We start from the raw sequence: 17,127 nt of genomic DNA, 5'->3' as shown, positions 1-17,127 counted from the left end.
TGGAATGTTTTTAGTCGCGTGGACGCGACTCTCTAGTTCACTATGTCGGTCGGTCTGTCTGTCGGTCTGTCAGTCTGTGTGTCGGTCCGGTATCACTATGCATTGTAGCACGCGACTTAATGGCTGTTGGCCTTGTTATGAATTAGTTGCATTTTAGCCAAAAAAATACCAATTTTTTTTTACTTAAATGCACAAAACAACAATTTGTATTAGTACTACCTATTTGAAGAAAAAAATAAGAATCAACTCACCCGCATGAGAATTCAAAAAGTTGAAAAGAAAACAAAAACAAATAAACAAATACATCATGACTTCGCTTAAGTTTTTCTCTTGTAAAACGGATTGACTTGTTACTATTTCCGAAGAATGTATGTTGGTTACATTCTTTCTGTTAATAAACTGACATTGTAATCCTACTACGCTTGCATACATATTCAAACAACAAGACAAACAATACAAACGTGAGTATGTATGATGTGTTAAAAAAATTAAGAGATAATTACCATTTATTGTGACCATAAAATGAAAAATTGTTAATATTTTAGGCCAAACTATAGAGTACCGGTTGTAATGTATCAATATTAATTAACTATTTATTTCTATTTGACGTCAGCAACGCATAAGACTTCTCTACATTTCAAAAATGGCCATTGATCTCGATGGATTTTCGTATTCTAATTAGCTACAGCCTCTCAATAATGACGTATTTACTATATTTTCATTAAATTTAGTTAATATTATATTCTACAACAGACGAGTCCAAAACAGAATAAAGTTGAAACACAAAAGAGCAAGTTATATCGTGATATTGTGAATCGAACAGTCTAGGCGAAAATATAATATAATTTCTTAAAACATAGTAAAAAATGTAAACGTTTTCTACTTAATAAACTTTTGTTTTACCTAATGATGTAAACCTAAGAACTGTAAACTCGAGGAAACTCCGAGTTTATCAAGAAAGGTTTTCAAAAGTTTACAAGTATAAACCCGTTGACAAACTTCGACAATCTGCAGAAAACAAGTTGAAGAAATAGACACTAGCAAACTTTAGAATTGACTTTAAATGTATTTTAAATTCTATTATAATAAAACGAATACTATACAAACGATCAAGTTAAAAACATTCAAGATAAAAGTTTTTGTAAAAATTGAAAACAGAATTAAAACCTTTGATTGATGAGAAGAGAAATTCTTGTCTAAAAATCTCTATTATTAGCCATATTAAACGAAACGTCATTTTTTCAATTCGTGGAATTGGAACCTTTTTGAATATTTCCTTTCCTTTAATCTTAATGTGTTATGATATTTTACATTTTTTCAAAAGTGAACAAATGAAAAAAAAAATGATTGATTTATTTTGTTGTTATTTGTATTTAGTTAATTATTTTATCTATCGGCTACAACTGTCATCGTGGTACAATATATATCTAATTTAATGTAATAACAAACAATATACAACCTTAAATATCACATTTATCTGCTATAATCTCTAACAATTTTTTCAATCTTCTATCGACTAAAGCCGAAGTTTAGTCGTTATCTCGGAACAGTTCTATGGTTACCACCAGGTAGGCTTACTTCATCAAAGCTTCTATGAATGGATGTACTGGTTGGGAGCAGAAAAACTAATAGACCATACCCAGTACCGTTTTGATTACAATCAATCGGGAAATTATCTCACGACTGTTGTATGTTACTGACTACATTTACTGAACATTTCATTTAGTCTGAATTAACATGAACAACTTCCTTTCTTTGAAACTGTCATGACATATTTGCTGTCTGTCTCATGTTTCTTTTATTTTGATTCCTTTATTTTTATTGTTATTTCTTTTTCTGTGCCTGATGTGTTTATAATATATATATATATATATATATATATATATATATATATATATATATATATATATATATATATATATATATATATATATATGTATTTTAATTGTTTTATTATTCTATTTTTATTATGATTTCATTATTTATTTATTATTATCATTTTATTTTATTATGTCTTCTTCTATTTTTATTAGTTTTATTTTTAAAACTTTATTTAGTTAGAGTCTAGCATAATACAATTAATATATATCATATTTCTTTATGCCAAGTCAGGTTATGTTTTATTAAATTTTATCTTTCTGATGATAATACAATTCAGCTATAAGAGCGAAAGGGGGTGCAATATACTTTGAATGACACGTAAAATAATAAACCATTCATAATAATAATAATATTTCTATACAAAATACACGTGACATTAGGTTACCAAGGTCAATCAAATTTGTAGACGTGATGACGTTATCAAAAGATAATTGCCTGACCAAGAACATATTTTAATAATTTTAATAATTTAATTTAATAATCTTTTGACAGATTTTCTCCTAAATGTTAAGTCATCCCAAATATTAAATCGGTATCGGTAATATAAAGCGATCTGTGATGTTTAATTTTCCAAGTCAATTTTGATTTGTCTCAATGCTGCCGCGTTCGAAATATTTTAAAATTGTGAATGAAATTACTATGTACTTTTTCGCACAATACATTTTAGGGAGGGAGAAAGCCATATAGCCTTTTACTCTATTTTCGGTAATAGTAGGCCTAAATCACAATTTTAAACTTGCAATCAGTTTACCGAACTGCTACGTAGTACTTGCGAATTAAATCTGTCTCAATATTTGACAAATTATTTCCGTTAAATTCTTCCCAGCTTTGTGTTTCGTGATTATAAATAATTCCGAAACAATTTATGTTTCTGCGACATTTCAATACGCAGAAGACCTCCGAGTGTGAAGAAGAACGGCTTATAACCGATGGTGGCGCATTTCCAGTTGTGGAAACGTGGACGTGGAAAAGGTTTGGTTTCGAGCATTCATCACCTGCAAAATAATTAAAATGTATACTACTTATAAGTCAGAATAAAAAGACAAAGGCGACAGTAAAAACGGCATTGTTATTAGAAAATTCCTTAAACTATAGTACTTTTTAGAAAAGATATGAACAAAAAGAAGTTATGAATCAAACACCAGAAACAACATGCAAGAATACAATGAATATATATGTTGATAATAACGATAACAAAACAATAAATGAAATGAATACGTTTATGATGATGATGATGACACTCAGTGAAGTAATACTAAATAATGATATATGATTATCAGTTGAAATCATTGTAATCATCACCATAATCACAATCAGTCTTATTGTGTTGCTCCTATTTTAGCTGCATCGTTCCTTTCCGAGAGAGGGCGTATGTAAATAGGATCCATGTTATAAGTTTCGCATTGACTACATGTGTTCTAGAGTTCGGCTTCTAAATGCCTTATTGTGCCGAGATAGTGTGTAATTTACTAAACTAGTAGGCCGCACATTGCTTGTAAGTTGTTAGAGTATTATATTACAATAATTAGAATTATATGAACCACAGTAGTGGCCTAGATTATTAATGCTATACTACATTGTGGTCGTAGGCCTAGGCCTGCGTAGATTGAATCGTATACGATCGCTTGAACAGCATGGCGATAAACACGAGTCTCCGTGTAGAGGGCGGTGTTCTATTTTGTATGCCATATCTATAGAAGTAGTACGTCCGTATGAGGGCACTGTTGATTATTTGATGACTTTGTTTAATATGTTCTTTAGGCATGTACACCTCCGTAAGAGGGCGCTACGTTTGATCTGTTTTGCAGATAGTTTATATTTATGTTATGTTTATTACTACTTGGAGCTGGATTTAAGTATGCTTAATTTCAGTTCACCCTGTTTATGGCTGAATTTGCTGTATTAAAGAGTCAGTCAACAAGTGATTGTGTTGCAGTATTTTTTGTCGTGGATTGGGTTTATCTACTGAATAGCGAGTTTGACGGTTCAAGCTCGTGAGGTCAGCACAGTGAAAAGCAATGTCGACTTCTAGTAGAAGACGTGATGGTGCGAGAGATGAAGCAAGGTCAATAGGGTCAAGGAGCCATAGATCGAAGGCATCATCGCAGTCAGTGTCATCATTAGAAGTATCTGCTGCACAAGCTCGTGCTGATGCTGCTGTAGCGAAAGCTCGTGTTACATTTGCGAAGAAGAAGAGTGCCGCCAAGTTAGAGGCGTTGAAGGCTGAGTTAGACATAGACGAAGTAGAGAAAGAAGAAGAAATGGCTGCAGCACAGGCTAGAGCCAATGCCCTTCAAGCAGAATTGCAACATATATCTTTTGAAGATATTGAGGAAGAGCTTTCACAGTTAGAAAGCAATAATCAGATGGAAGAGGTGCAAGGCACACCCCAAGATGCAGTACCCAGTCAAAGAATGGCAGAGGTGCTTAACGAACTTCCAAAGATGGAACCCAGTCAGCGGGTAGAAAATTATCTAAACAATGCTGTAGAGGTACCAACGTCTACTCTTAATCCTGGAGCTAGATCTTACGAACCAAATCATATGCAGGAGTACATTCGAATACTGGCACGTCAGCGATTACCCTTGCAAGAACCGGATATTTATTCTGGGGATCCAATAATGTTTCTTCCGTGGAAAAGATCCTTTGAAGCTATGGTGAAAACAGCCTGTGTGGACACTGTTGAAAAGCTGTCATTCCTGTGTAAATATACTACTGGCGAAGCAAAAGTTTTGGTTGATCGATTCAGACTAAGGCATGTTGAAGATGTTGACAAGGCCTATCATGAGGCCTGGACTGAGCTAGAAGACAGGTTCGGGAACCAAACCTTAATATCAGCTGAAATCATCCTGAGACTTACCAAATACAGAAGATTCAAAGCAGGTGATTTGACCGCACTCCAAGAACTGGCTGATTTGTGTGGAGACGCAGTTGCTCAAATGCAGGAGCTACCCCATCTGATTACGTTAAACACTCCTCAAGGTATTAAACCAATTGTAGAGAAGTTACCATACTTCATAATTAATAAATGGAGAGAAAAGGTCGCAAAACATAAAAGGAAAATGAAAACGTTCCCGAATTTCAACATTTTCACAGAGTTTCTAAGTGAGATGGCTCACATCCAACGTGATCCTGATGTCCCAAGAGGAATTGTTGATGAGGTCAAAACTGATACACCGGGAAACTACCGTACACAGACAGGTTACCGTCCTAAGACCACGCTACGTTCAACTGTAAATGTGAGAATGACTGAGGTGAATAAATCTGAAGGGATGTGTCCGCTACACAATGGTCAGCATCCGTTGGTAGACTGTAGAAACTTTCTGGCCAAGACTTATGCTGCCAAGAAGTCATCCCTTAAGGAAAACCAAGTATGTTTCCGATGTCTCTCATCTACATCACACATGGCTAGGAATTGTGATAGAAATGTCAGGTGTGGAGAATGCGGTAGTGATCGTCACCCGACTGCATTCCATGGTGACCGTCCGCAGAAGGCGAATGGCGGGGAACAAGTAAAAGTGGAGCAAAAGGCAAATGGCGGGGAGCAAGTAAAAATGAAGCAAAAGGCAAAAGGTGAGAAGGCAAATGGCGGGGAGCAGGGGACAGAGTCACAGAAGACGAAGGAAAGAGACAAAGTAGTAAGTACTACATGTACGGATGCCTGCGGTGGAATTGGGCTGAGCCGATCGTGTGCTAAAATTTGTTTAGCAAAAATATATTTAGAAGACCATCCTAACACTTTCATAAAAACCTACATAATACTAGACGACCAAAGCAATCGCTCGTTGGCCAAGAGTGAGGTATTCGACCTTTTTAACATCAATGCAAGACTTACGTCGTATACTTTGAAGACCTGTTCGGGAGCGGCTGAAGTTCAAGGCCGAAAACTGGAGAAGCTGATAATTGAGTCCATGGATGGTAAAACAAGAATAGCAGCCCCATCGCTACTTGAATGTAATGACATACCTGGGAACAAGGCAGAAATTCCCACTCCAGAGACAGCCAGCAATTTTCCTCACTTGAAGGATATTGCGGACAAGATACCACCCTTGGATGAGAATGCAAATATTACCATACTGCTCGGCCGAGACGCTGCTCAAGCTCATAAAGTCCGAGAAGTACGCAATGGACCAAATCACTCTCCATGGGGCCAACGACTTGATCTAGGCTGGATGGTTATTGGCGACGTCTGCTTAGGGGGAGCCCACCAAAAGAATGTTGTCACCGCCAACAGAAACCATATAAAGGTTTTGAGAAATGGTAGGCCATCCGCCATGTTTACAACTTGTAAAGGAATGATCAGTGCGAAGGAAATAACCCTGCAACGCAGCTGTGACGTACTCGGTGGTAATGTATTCCAACAGAAAGAAGATGACGAGAAGTATGGAATGTCCAGAGAAGATGTGGAGTTCGTGCAACTTATGGGAAAAGAGATGAAACGAGGTGAACAAGGAAATTGGATAGCCCCACTTCCTTTTCGAGAAGAAAGAAAAAGGTTACCCAACAACAAGCAGCAAGCAATGAATCGTATGCAGTCTCTTATTCGCACACTGGATAAGAAGCCAGAGATGAAAGCTCACTACTTAGCGTTCATGGAGAAAGTATTCTCAAAGCAACATGCTGAGCTCGTCGAAGATGACAGTCATGATGAAGAGTGCTGGTATTTACCACACTTTGGTGTGTACCATCCACAAAAGCCAGGGAAGATCCGGTTGGTTTTTGATTCCAGTGCGCAATTCCAAGATACATCACTTAACAACGTGTTAATGAGTGGACCAGATCTGGTAAATGGGTTGCTTGGTGTATTGATACGGTTCAGGCAGGATCCTGTGGCGTTTGTAGCAGACATTGAGCAAATGTTCTACTCATTTCAAGTCGTGGAAGAACACAGAGATTATCTTCGGTTCCTGTGGTTCGAAGACAACGACCCCAGCAAAGTATTGAGAACGTATCGGATGAAAGTTCACATCTTCGGAAACAAACCTTCTCCAGCTGTTGCTACGCTAGGACTGAGAAAGACTGCACAAGAAGGAGAGAGCGAGTTTGGCGCAGATGCAAGAGAGTTCGTGGAGAAGAATTTTTATGTCGATGATGGGCTGAAGTCTTTAGCTACTTCAGATGAGGCGATCGACCTGCTCAAGCGCACACAAGCCATGTTAGCCACAGCTAATTTACGATTACACAAGATTGTCTCAAACGATGCAAAAGTGATAGCTGCTTTCTCATCTCAAGATGTAGCAAGTAACATGTGCAACCTCGATCTCGGATCTGACGCTCCTCTTATGCAAAGGTCATTAGGGGTACTGTGGGATGTCAAGTCAGATGCTTTTACTTTCTCTATTACGGAGGTTAGCAGCAAGGCATTCACTAAGCGAGGAGTGCTGTCAGAAATCAACAGCATATATGACCCAATTGGCTTTGCGTCACCCGTCATTATAGAGGGAAGAAGGCTGTTAAGGGAAATGACAAGAAATCAATGCATAGATTGGGATGAGCCATTACCGAAACAGCTACATGATTCATGGCAGAAGTGGCGAAGCTCCATAGTTCAACTGTCAGATGTTCTGATCCCTCGTCCTTATACATCATTTCCATCAAACCAGTCCATCCAGAGAGAACTCCACACATTCTCTGATGCTTCTAACACAGCCATTGGCGCTGTGTCTTACCTCATCAGAATTACTGATAAAGTGGGAGAAGTTCACTTGAGTGTTGTTGTTGGAAAGGCAAAGCTAGCACCTAAAGCTGCGACATCAATACCACGCTTAGAGTTGTGCGGAGCAGTACTTGCCGCAGAAGTCGCAAAATGTGTTAAAACTGAATTGGATTTTAACTTGGATGCCACACATTTTTACACCGATAGCAAGGTCGTTCTCGGTTATATTAGAAATAAAACCCGTAGGTTCTACATGTACGTGGCGAACAGAGTGGATCAGATTCTTCAGTCGACCAAACCAGAACAATGGAAATATGTTAAAACAGATATAAACCCAGCCGATCAAGCTACAAGATCCATCAAGGCTAAAGACTTACAGAACTCGGCATGGATTCAAGGACCAAGATTCCTACTTAATAAGAACTCGTGTGAGAGAAACACAACGGTCTGTGACATCAGTGAAATTGAAGAGCATCCCGAAGTAAGACCTGTCGTAGCTACCAGTGGTACAGAAGTTCAGTCAGCCAAATCACTGGGATCCGAGCGATTTAGCAGATTTTCGAATTGGGGAAATCTTGTGCGAGCAATTGGAAGTCTTGTGCATATTGCTTGTACATTCACAGAAACCAAGAAAAAAGACTGTAGTGGGTGGCATGTATGCATGATTCCACCACCTGTATTGATTAAGGCAAAACAGATTGTAGTGAAATGTGCTCAACTTGATGAATTCACAGCTGAAATCAATCACATGAAGAATGGAAAACATCTTCCCAAGACAAGTACGCTAGTAAAGCTTACACCTTATTTGGATAACGAGGGAGTCATGCGAGTTGGAGGACGTTTAGAAATGGGACTAGCCAAAGAAGGAGCGCATCCTATGATTCTTCCCAAACATCACCATGTCACAACATTAATCATCCGCCACTACCACCAACAAGTTCAACACCAAGGCAGACACCTAACACATGGCAGAATACGTAGTGAAGGCTTCTGGATAATAGGTGGCAAGAGGTCAATCTCAAAGGAGCTTGGGAAGTGTGTAGTTTGCAAGAAGCAGAGAGGAAAGCAAGAGACACAGAAAATGGCTGATTTACCTAAGGAACGCTTAACATCAGCTCCCCCATTCACATATGTAGGGCTTGACGTATTCGGTCCTTGGATGGTACGAACACGGCGCACAAGGGGTGGACAAGCAAACGGAAAACGATGGGCCATTTTGTTTACTTGCATGTGTAGTCGGGCTGTCCATATAGAGGTTATAGAGTGTATGGATACCTCAAGCTGCTTGAATGCCCTTAGAAGATTCTTTGCGATAAGAGGTCCTGCGAAACAACAACGGTCAGATTGTGGGACGAATTGTGTTGGTGCGTGCAATATCTTGGGTGAAAGTATTCAGAAAGAAGGACAAGATAAAATTAAACGCTATCTATTGACCCGTGAATGTGAGTGGGTGTTCAACCCGCCTCATGCATCCCGTATGGGAGGAAGTTGGGAACGTATGATTGGAGTAGCAAGGAAGATTATAGATGGTATAGTCCTGGTAACGCTAATGGCAGAAGTATCAGGAATTATTAATGCACGACCCTTAGTAGAAGTCTCTACTGATCCTGAATCACCACAAATAATATCACCAAACACTCTACTTACTCAAAAGTCTCAACCATTCGCAGCACCTCCTGGAGCGTTTTGTAATGCTGATTTGTATGGTAAGCAGTGGCGAACGGTACAGCACTTGGCTAACAAATTTTGGTCAAAATGGAAAAGAGACTATATCCCTACACTTCAGAACAGAAGCAAGTGGCAACATGAAAAGAGGAATATAAAGGAAGGAGATATTGTTCTTCTAAAGGAGAAAGACACCGTCAGAAATGATTGGCCTTTGGGACGAATCGTTAAAGCAATTGAAGGATCAGACGGACGAGTTAGGAGAGTGGAAGTGACTGTTTATAGAGGTGGAGAACTGAAAACCTTTGCAAGACCGATTAGTGAATTGGTACTGATAATGCCGACTCCTTAAGAGTTACATTGAACATTATTATAATGAATATTATGTCATATTCCTTTGTTACTTTGTTTATGTTTTAACTTTTTGATATGAATGGTATCCTTTAGATACCAGACGGGGAGTGTGTTGCTCCTATTTTAGCTGCATCGTTCCTTTCCGAGAGAGGGCGTATGTAAATAGGATCCATGTTATAAGTTTCGCATTGACTACATGTGTTCTAGAGTTCGGCTTCTAAATGCCTTATTGTGCCGAGATAGTGTGTAATTTACTAAACTAGTAGGCCGCACATTGCTTGTAAGTTGTTAGAGTATTATATTACAATAATTAGAATTATATGAACCACAGTAGTGGCCTAGATTATTAATGCTATACTACATTGTGGTCGTAGGCCTAGGCCTGCGTAGATTGAATCGTATACGATCGCTTGAACAGCATGGCGATAAACACGAGTCTCCGTGTAGAGGGCGGTGTTCTATTTTGTATGCCGTATCTATAGAAGTAGTACGTCCGTATGAGGGCGCTGTTGATTATTTGATGACTTTGTTTAATATGTTCTTTAGGCATGTACACCTCCGTAAGAGGGCGCTACGTTTGATCTGTTTTGCAGATAGTTTATATTTATGTTATGTTTATTACTACTTGGAGCTGGATTTAAGTATGCTTAATTTCAGTTTACCCTGTTTATGGCTGAATTTGCTGTATTAAAGAGTCAGTCAACAAGTGATTGTGTTGCAGTATTTTTTGTCGTGGATTGGGTTTATCTACTGAATAGCGAGTTTGACGGTTCAAGCTCGTGAGGTCAGCACACTTATAGTGATTATGGTGATGATTACAATGATTTCAACTGATAATCATAATCATTAACTGATGTGTATTTCTATTAAAGACAATGATTCTTACCCCTAATAACATTGTCCAGGTCTCTCGCTTCTTTTATCTCATATTCATCAAGGCTCTCATGGTAAACCTGTAGCTTGGCCATCTTCATTACACTCTCGTCACCACCAAACACAATGCTTCCAAAATTGATTTCTGAGAATTCCGTATCAGCCATACAAGCAATCTCCCCGTTTCTCCAAAGTCGTATTTTTCTTTCGAATCCGTTGAAAGTAAGAGCAAAAAATGTCCACTCTTCAGAACGCAAGGCATTGCAACGAATAACCTCGCCATACACGTTGTAATGAACCGCTACTTCCGACACGTGAAGTAGATTTTTAACGGGAAACGCAAATATGATTTCAAATGAGTCGGAATAAACGAAGGCCTTTTTTGAACCGTCGTTCATAAAAACATAGAAAGCTAAAGTAAAAGTTGGGCCTTTGTGTCCATAGAGTAATGTTATTTGCGAACCAATATCTCGGTTTATCAATACTGCTTCATCTTGCTCGCCATAAATCCCAGTAGTAAATTCTAGATCAGGTGATCCATTTAAGTAATTTCCATTGCCAGATATGTCTTGTAAATGGTAAGTCTTGTTCAATGGACTGACTTGGATTGGAGTCGCACACTGAGGCTCTTTAGAAATTGAGAACATTAAATGACCCACGTAGAATAGGCTACTTTGGAATTCATATATGAACAAAAAATGAACTGTTTTTTGTGTTTAGTAAAATATATTATATCAAGTTATACAATTATGGTAAGACTGCAAAATCTTTCCCACTCTTGTTTCTGTACATTTGCTTGTCGTACATCAGTATTGACATAACTAAATTATTAAAACTGAAAAAAAAAGTAATAAAAAGATAAGTTAAGCGTTTATCAAAAGGGTAGATCAAAAGAGGGCACGCCATATAATATTTCGATCCCTTATTAAAGATACAGATACTCAATTTTTCACTTTTCTGACATCACCAGTATATCGATTATCCAGAAAATCAATAGACATTGCTTTTTTGTATATCCAAACAAATAATTCAGGACGAAAACTTTAAACTGGTGTAGGTGTCGTTATATCGGGCAGTTAAACAAAGAAAATAACAACAACAAAGTAAATATAATAGGCCTACTATAAAAAAAAGCTTATCTAACAACTTACTTTGGCTTAAATCATCTGTGTAGACCTTAATTTCACAAATGGTAATGAATTCCATTTTATTCGGAAACCATAGTTTCACGTAGCGTCCTCTGATTGGTGGGTTGCAGGTAAATTCAATCAATGGAGCGCGTAACGAATCGGCAATTGTTACAGTATGACCACACGTGTTTTCTGTACTCATATCATCCGTTTTAATCGTTACCACAGCACCAGCAATTCGTTTATTATTATAATTAGATGCTGTTGATAAATATTTAATTCAGTTAAGATGTACGGATAGAGAGAGGCTTATCGACAAGTAATTTTATGCACTGGAGAATGACAATATCTGCAATACCCCCACAGTGGAAAACAAACATGAAGTTAGGGTTTTTACGAAAAAATTATAAAAAGAGAGGATTTATAGTGGACGTAAAGAATGAAGAAAAAGAATTAGAAAGTATGAGTACAAAAAATATATACAGAGCCTTAATTAAAAAAATCTTTAAAATACCAACATCTCAAAGTAAATTGCAGGATGAATTAGGTGTAGATAGCGATAAATGGGAAAATATCTATGTATTACCATTTAAATGTTCTCAGGAGGTAAGAACCAGAATATTTCAGTATAAAATTAATGTGAATTGCTTGTCAACTAATAGTAGATTACATAAAATGAATATTGTACCGAGTAATATGTGTTCATATTGAAACTATGACCCATCTTTTGGTTGAATGTAACATTGCAACCAAACTATGGGATGAATTCACGACTTGGTGGGAAAACATTTCAAAAACAAAGATTAACCTTGATAAAAACCTCCATATTATTTGGCTACAATACAGAAAATCCTGATATGCTATTAAATCTATGTATTTTGTTGATTAAGAAAATTATATTTTAAATTAACTCACAAAAAGCCAGTCTTCCAGGTTTTCTTTAATCTGTTAAAATTTAATTATAATGTAGAAAAAAACATTGCTTCTAAAAGAAGTACATTGTATAATTTCAGACAAAAGTGGAGATTAATAGAAGATTATAATTATTTAATAACTTAATTATACTGTTTCTCGAGGAAATGACTTACTTTTGTGAATTATTATTATTACGCTTGCTCTTTATTTATTACTTTATTATTATTGTATTAAATTAAAATGTAAACCAGAAATTATTATTCTCACTTGTTAGATATTTTTAATTATTTATTATAGACCTACTATTAGTTCCTCGGTCACAATACAGATAATTACAAACATGTATATATGTATTATTTTAAAGAAAAAAATGTTTATGTTGTTAAATGTATGTATCTGATTTTAATTAACACAATTATATTATAGTTCCTTAGTTATAGTACAGATTAAGATATATTTGTGTGTATGTATGTGTATGTATATGAGTATTATTTATTATTATTACTGTATGTTAAAGAAAAAATAATAATAATGTTATTAAATGTATATCTCTGGCTAATTTGATTAATACAATTGTATTAGTTAGATTAGTTACATAAATGTGGAAAACACAGCATTTACCAAATTAATTAATTATTCACTTTAAAAAAATGGAATTAATAATTTATAGTTTTTAATATTGTTTGATCACTGTAATTTTTTAAACCTATTACTTTACATTTAAATGAGTTTGTGTTATGGTTGTGTTTTTTGAAATGAATAAAAAAAAAAAAAAGAAAAAAAAAGAAGATGTACGCAAGATTAAAGTAATGATGATCATAATAATATTGATAAATACTGATAGTGGCATCAATGTCGATAATGATACCCCGTAACGATCGATAATGATACCGTAACGCGTAAAAATAAAAAATGATACCGTAACGATCAATAATGACTGCGGCACACAGTGGGCCAAATCCATTGACGAAATTGTTTAACATGTTAAATAAAACATCACAATGTATACCAATCCGACCATGTTCTTTGGTCATGAATTGTTGGTAAAATCATGATTTGACACATAATTTGAATAAGTCTTGTTTGTTCAGAAATTAACATAAAGCATTTGTTAAAGCAAAAAGCATAAAGCAAATGTTTAATATGTTAGATAATAATGGTTTAAATAAAGGAAAAGAGAATTCTAATTATTATGTTATGATATGCAGGAAAGAATGAATACAAGTGGGCTTACGAGAGAAGGAGACAAAAAAACAGTGTCATAAAGCCAAACGGGTTTGAATTCTGGCCCATTGTTGGGCGGCAACAACAGAAAGAAGAGCAACAACAGAAAAAGACACAGTCATCATTTCATAAAGTACAAATATACGAAATGCGTCCGTCCCCACCTTTCTGATATTTATTGTCTAGTGAGATGCTCACATAACTAACAAACAAATGTGAGTTTTGTACTATAGAAACGAAAAGCAGTTATGCGGATTTGATTGGACTAGATTTGGTATTTTTTGTTTTGTTAACGGATTAGTTTTTCTTTTGTTTTCCGCAAGCGCCTTGAGTGATTTGATTTTGATTTGATTTTGATTTGATTTATTTCGGCATCAGTACATAAAAAAATCACAGACATACAATTAAAATTAAAAATAGCATATATAAAAAACCATGAATATAACAAGAAAGGATGCCAAGGATAACTCATAAAAGTCCTCTACGGACTTGTTTCCAATGAGGTCCTTTGAAAGAACAGCAAAAAGACGTACAATGAAACATATAAGTACTTTGGTAGAATGTGCAAATATATAAAACAATAATGTTGTTTTATATATTTTTACATTATTTTATAATATATAATATTAATTTATATATTATTAGGTAAAATGATAAGTTAAATACGTATAAAAATGATAATTGTACGTGGAATGGAAGGTGAAAATGACTTTAATAATTGTGATAAAAAAGTTTACTTATTCTATTAATGATGACCACTGTTGTAATCGTATAGTCTGCTCCAAGATCAACTTTCAGCCATTCACCAACCTGTGTGTATGCTTTAAAAAAAATGTAAATATTTTATGTTATGAATTTGTATCTGTTTACGTAAGGTTATATAGCCCTAAATAGCGTATAGCCAAGGCGGTAATGCCAATAGTACATATTCGCCGTACTATGTGGCCCAGTATAGCCTGAAAATAAAATTTCCTACAATTGCAATTCTTGACACTTAAATAGCTGAACCTGTTATTGTTGGCCTTTGTATCAATATTCATCTCGCGCAAACCAAATAGGCCTAACCCATGCGAGTTTCGTATAACCATGGATGGAGAAATATAACTTATTTCTCCATGGTATAACCATATATGAATTGCTGTACATAATTATTTATTTTAGATTACGATGGTCTAGACTGTATATCACCTGAATGGAAACAGTCTGGTTCTCTTTCCTTCCCGTCAGTCGAATATACAGATGAAGAACCTGGATATACAGACAATGATGTTGCTGGCTTTCCATAAGATATGAGTGCTGAAACACAATTTTATTTCATTACAAAGTGTAGATTTGTCAACGAGCTATGGATTATAGTACATATGAGATAAGTATAAGTGTAAGGAATCAAACACTTATATACATTATTGTGAGAAATCTACAATTTTTATTTAATTGGTTATAAATAATGATTCTTTAAAAAGTAGTTATAGGTATTTGCATGCCTTTATCGTCGTTTTATATTTCTTTCAAATAAGTTGATTAAAAATTGTACTTCATGTACCATACATACCAAAATGTTTACGCATTATTTATTTTTAAAGTTATTTTCAATAAAGAAAAGAATCTAAAATTATGAATACTTTTGTTTTCATTCTCTTTGCATTCAAAGAAATATATTCATTATATTTTAAAGCAGAAGACTGCAAATATCATAATATTTACATACATTTTTTAAACAGACGAAAATAAATATTCTCATAATATATTATGTTATATTTTTTTTCTCTATATGAATTAGGCCTAGTGTTTTAAATACATTATTTACTATTTTCATAAATATTGTAATTGAATTTGGAATCGTTTTATGAATTAGTGTTTTTATATATATGTTTACATTTGAACAAAAAAAATATACAAGTTTATTTTTGACTGAAATGCACAAAATACCAATGTGAAGATGCAAGAATGCATATCAAGTTGGCCTATCACAGCATTTAAAAATTGTTATTTTAGTACTATCTATTTGAAAAAAAAAAAGAATAAACTCACCCGCATGAGAATTCAAAAAGTTGAAAAGAAAACAAAAACAAATAAACAAATACATCATGAGTTCGATTAAGTTTTTATCTTGTAAAACGGCTTGACTTGTTACTTGAACATCTATTTCCGAAGTATGTATGTTTGTTACTTTCTTTCTGTTAATAAACTTACATTGTAATCCTACTACGCTTGTATACATATTCAAACTGAGAGACATTGGGTGAGTGAGCACGTACAACTTTTTTGCTCTCGATTTTCACCTTTCAAAGAGACATTTATCTTTGTTTTTTCCCGATTGTATCATTATCATCGTAAATAGAATCTAGGACTTATCATGTAAACTTTTAAAGATGATGGTCAATGCTCTGTCGGTGTAAATAAGCAGTGAGTATTTTACCCCCATGATACCGCATCTATTGCCATTGGCTCGCCGTTGAAAGCGCTGCAAGGTTAACTATTACTGTGCTAGCCATATGCAAATCAAAATCCTTCAATAAGGTTTCCAAACATCTGCGTCACTTATGCAAATTAGTAAATTTGGCCGAAATTACCAGCTGTGATTGTGACCTGATATGTAAAACAGTGGTGGTACTGTAAAAAAGCAAGTGTAATCATGGCCCCGAAGTTAGATGTTGATAAGCTGAAGAAAGACTTGCTTCAGGAGCTGACTACTTCTATTACTGAGACATTAAACAAAGCATTTGATAAACTGCAGGAGCAAATCAGTAATATTGAAACCAGATTGGACTATTTAGAACAATATTCACGTCGTAATAACCTTAGATTCTACGGTTTACAGGACTCGACAAAGTCAACTGATGATTTGGTGGCGGAGGTTATTCGCGTAAAAATGGGTATCACTTTCAAGTCCGACGATATTGAAGTATCTCATCGAATCGGTCCTATTACTGACAAGCCTAGGCCAATAATTGTTCGGTTCAATTCAATCAGGACCCGTAACAATGTGTTTGCAGCCAAATCCAAACTGAAGGGTATGCCGGTTTATATCTCGGAAGACCTAACAAAAGCAAATTTCAATCTCTTTTGGAAGGTAAGACACCATGATGGAGTTCAACGTGCCTGGACTAACAGATGCAAGATATGGGCCCTGTGTAAAGGTGAAGAAAAACCCAAGCATATCAAGAATGAAAATGATTTTGAACGACTGATTGCTGAACATTAAGAACGTTTAGACTGTGCGGTGTCATTAACAGTACGTTTCTTACCGACGGAATTTGACCATTATTTGTTGATTTTAGATAGCAAAAACGTGTTCTCTTGTTTTTATTTCAATGTTTACTATGTTCGTTTGGCTAAGTGTTCTCATATGTGCTAGCGTTTTTAAAGTGAGTACTTTACTTATTTTTTTTACTGATAATGGATAATTTATTTATCATAAATTTGGGG

The 17,127-nt window shown here is 35.4% G+C and overlaps 2 protein-coding genes across 2 annotated transcripts; both read left to right on the top strand.

The window, feature by feature from the left end:
• The first annotated feature begins 4,142 nt into the window (after positions 1 to 4,142).
• Positions 4,143 to 9,554, top strand: LOC140044275 (uncharacterized). The gene has a single exon (XM_072088753.1). It carries the CDS (start codon positions 4,143 to 4,145, stop codon positions 9,552 to 9,554), a length of 5,412 nt encoding a protein of 1,803 aa, XP_071944854.1.
• Positions 9,555 to 16,333: 6,779 nt separating this feature from the next.
• Positions 16,334 to 16,903, top strand: LOC140044274 (uncharacterized). Its single transcript, XM_072088752.1, has one exon. It carries the CDS (start codon positions 16,334 to 16,336, stop codon positions 16,901 to 16,903), a length of 570 nt encoding a protein of 189 aa, XP_071944853.1.
• Positions 16,904 to 17,127: the final 224 nt, after the last annotated feature.

Source organism: Antedon mediterranea, chromosome 3, assembly GCF_964355755.1.
Source record: "Antedon mediterranea chromosome 3, ecAntMedi1.1, whole genome shotgun sequence".
NCBI lineage: Eukaryota > Metazoa > Echinodermata > Crinoidea > Comatulida > Antedonidae > Antedon > Antedon mediterranea.
This window is presented reverse-complemented; position numbering and strand designations above follow the sequence as displayed.

Excerpts from the sequence above, each read along its gene's own strand:
- LOC140044275 (XM_072088753.1), top strand. The coding sequence starts at position 4,143 with ATGGCTGCAGCACAGGCTAGAGCCAATGCCCTTCAAGCAGAATTGCAA.
- LOC140044274 (XM_072088752.1), top strand. The coding sequence starts at position 16,334 with ATGGCCCCGAAGTTAGATGTTGATAAGCTGAAGAAAGACTTGCTTCAG.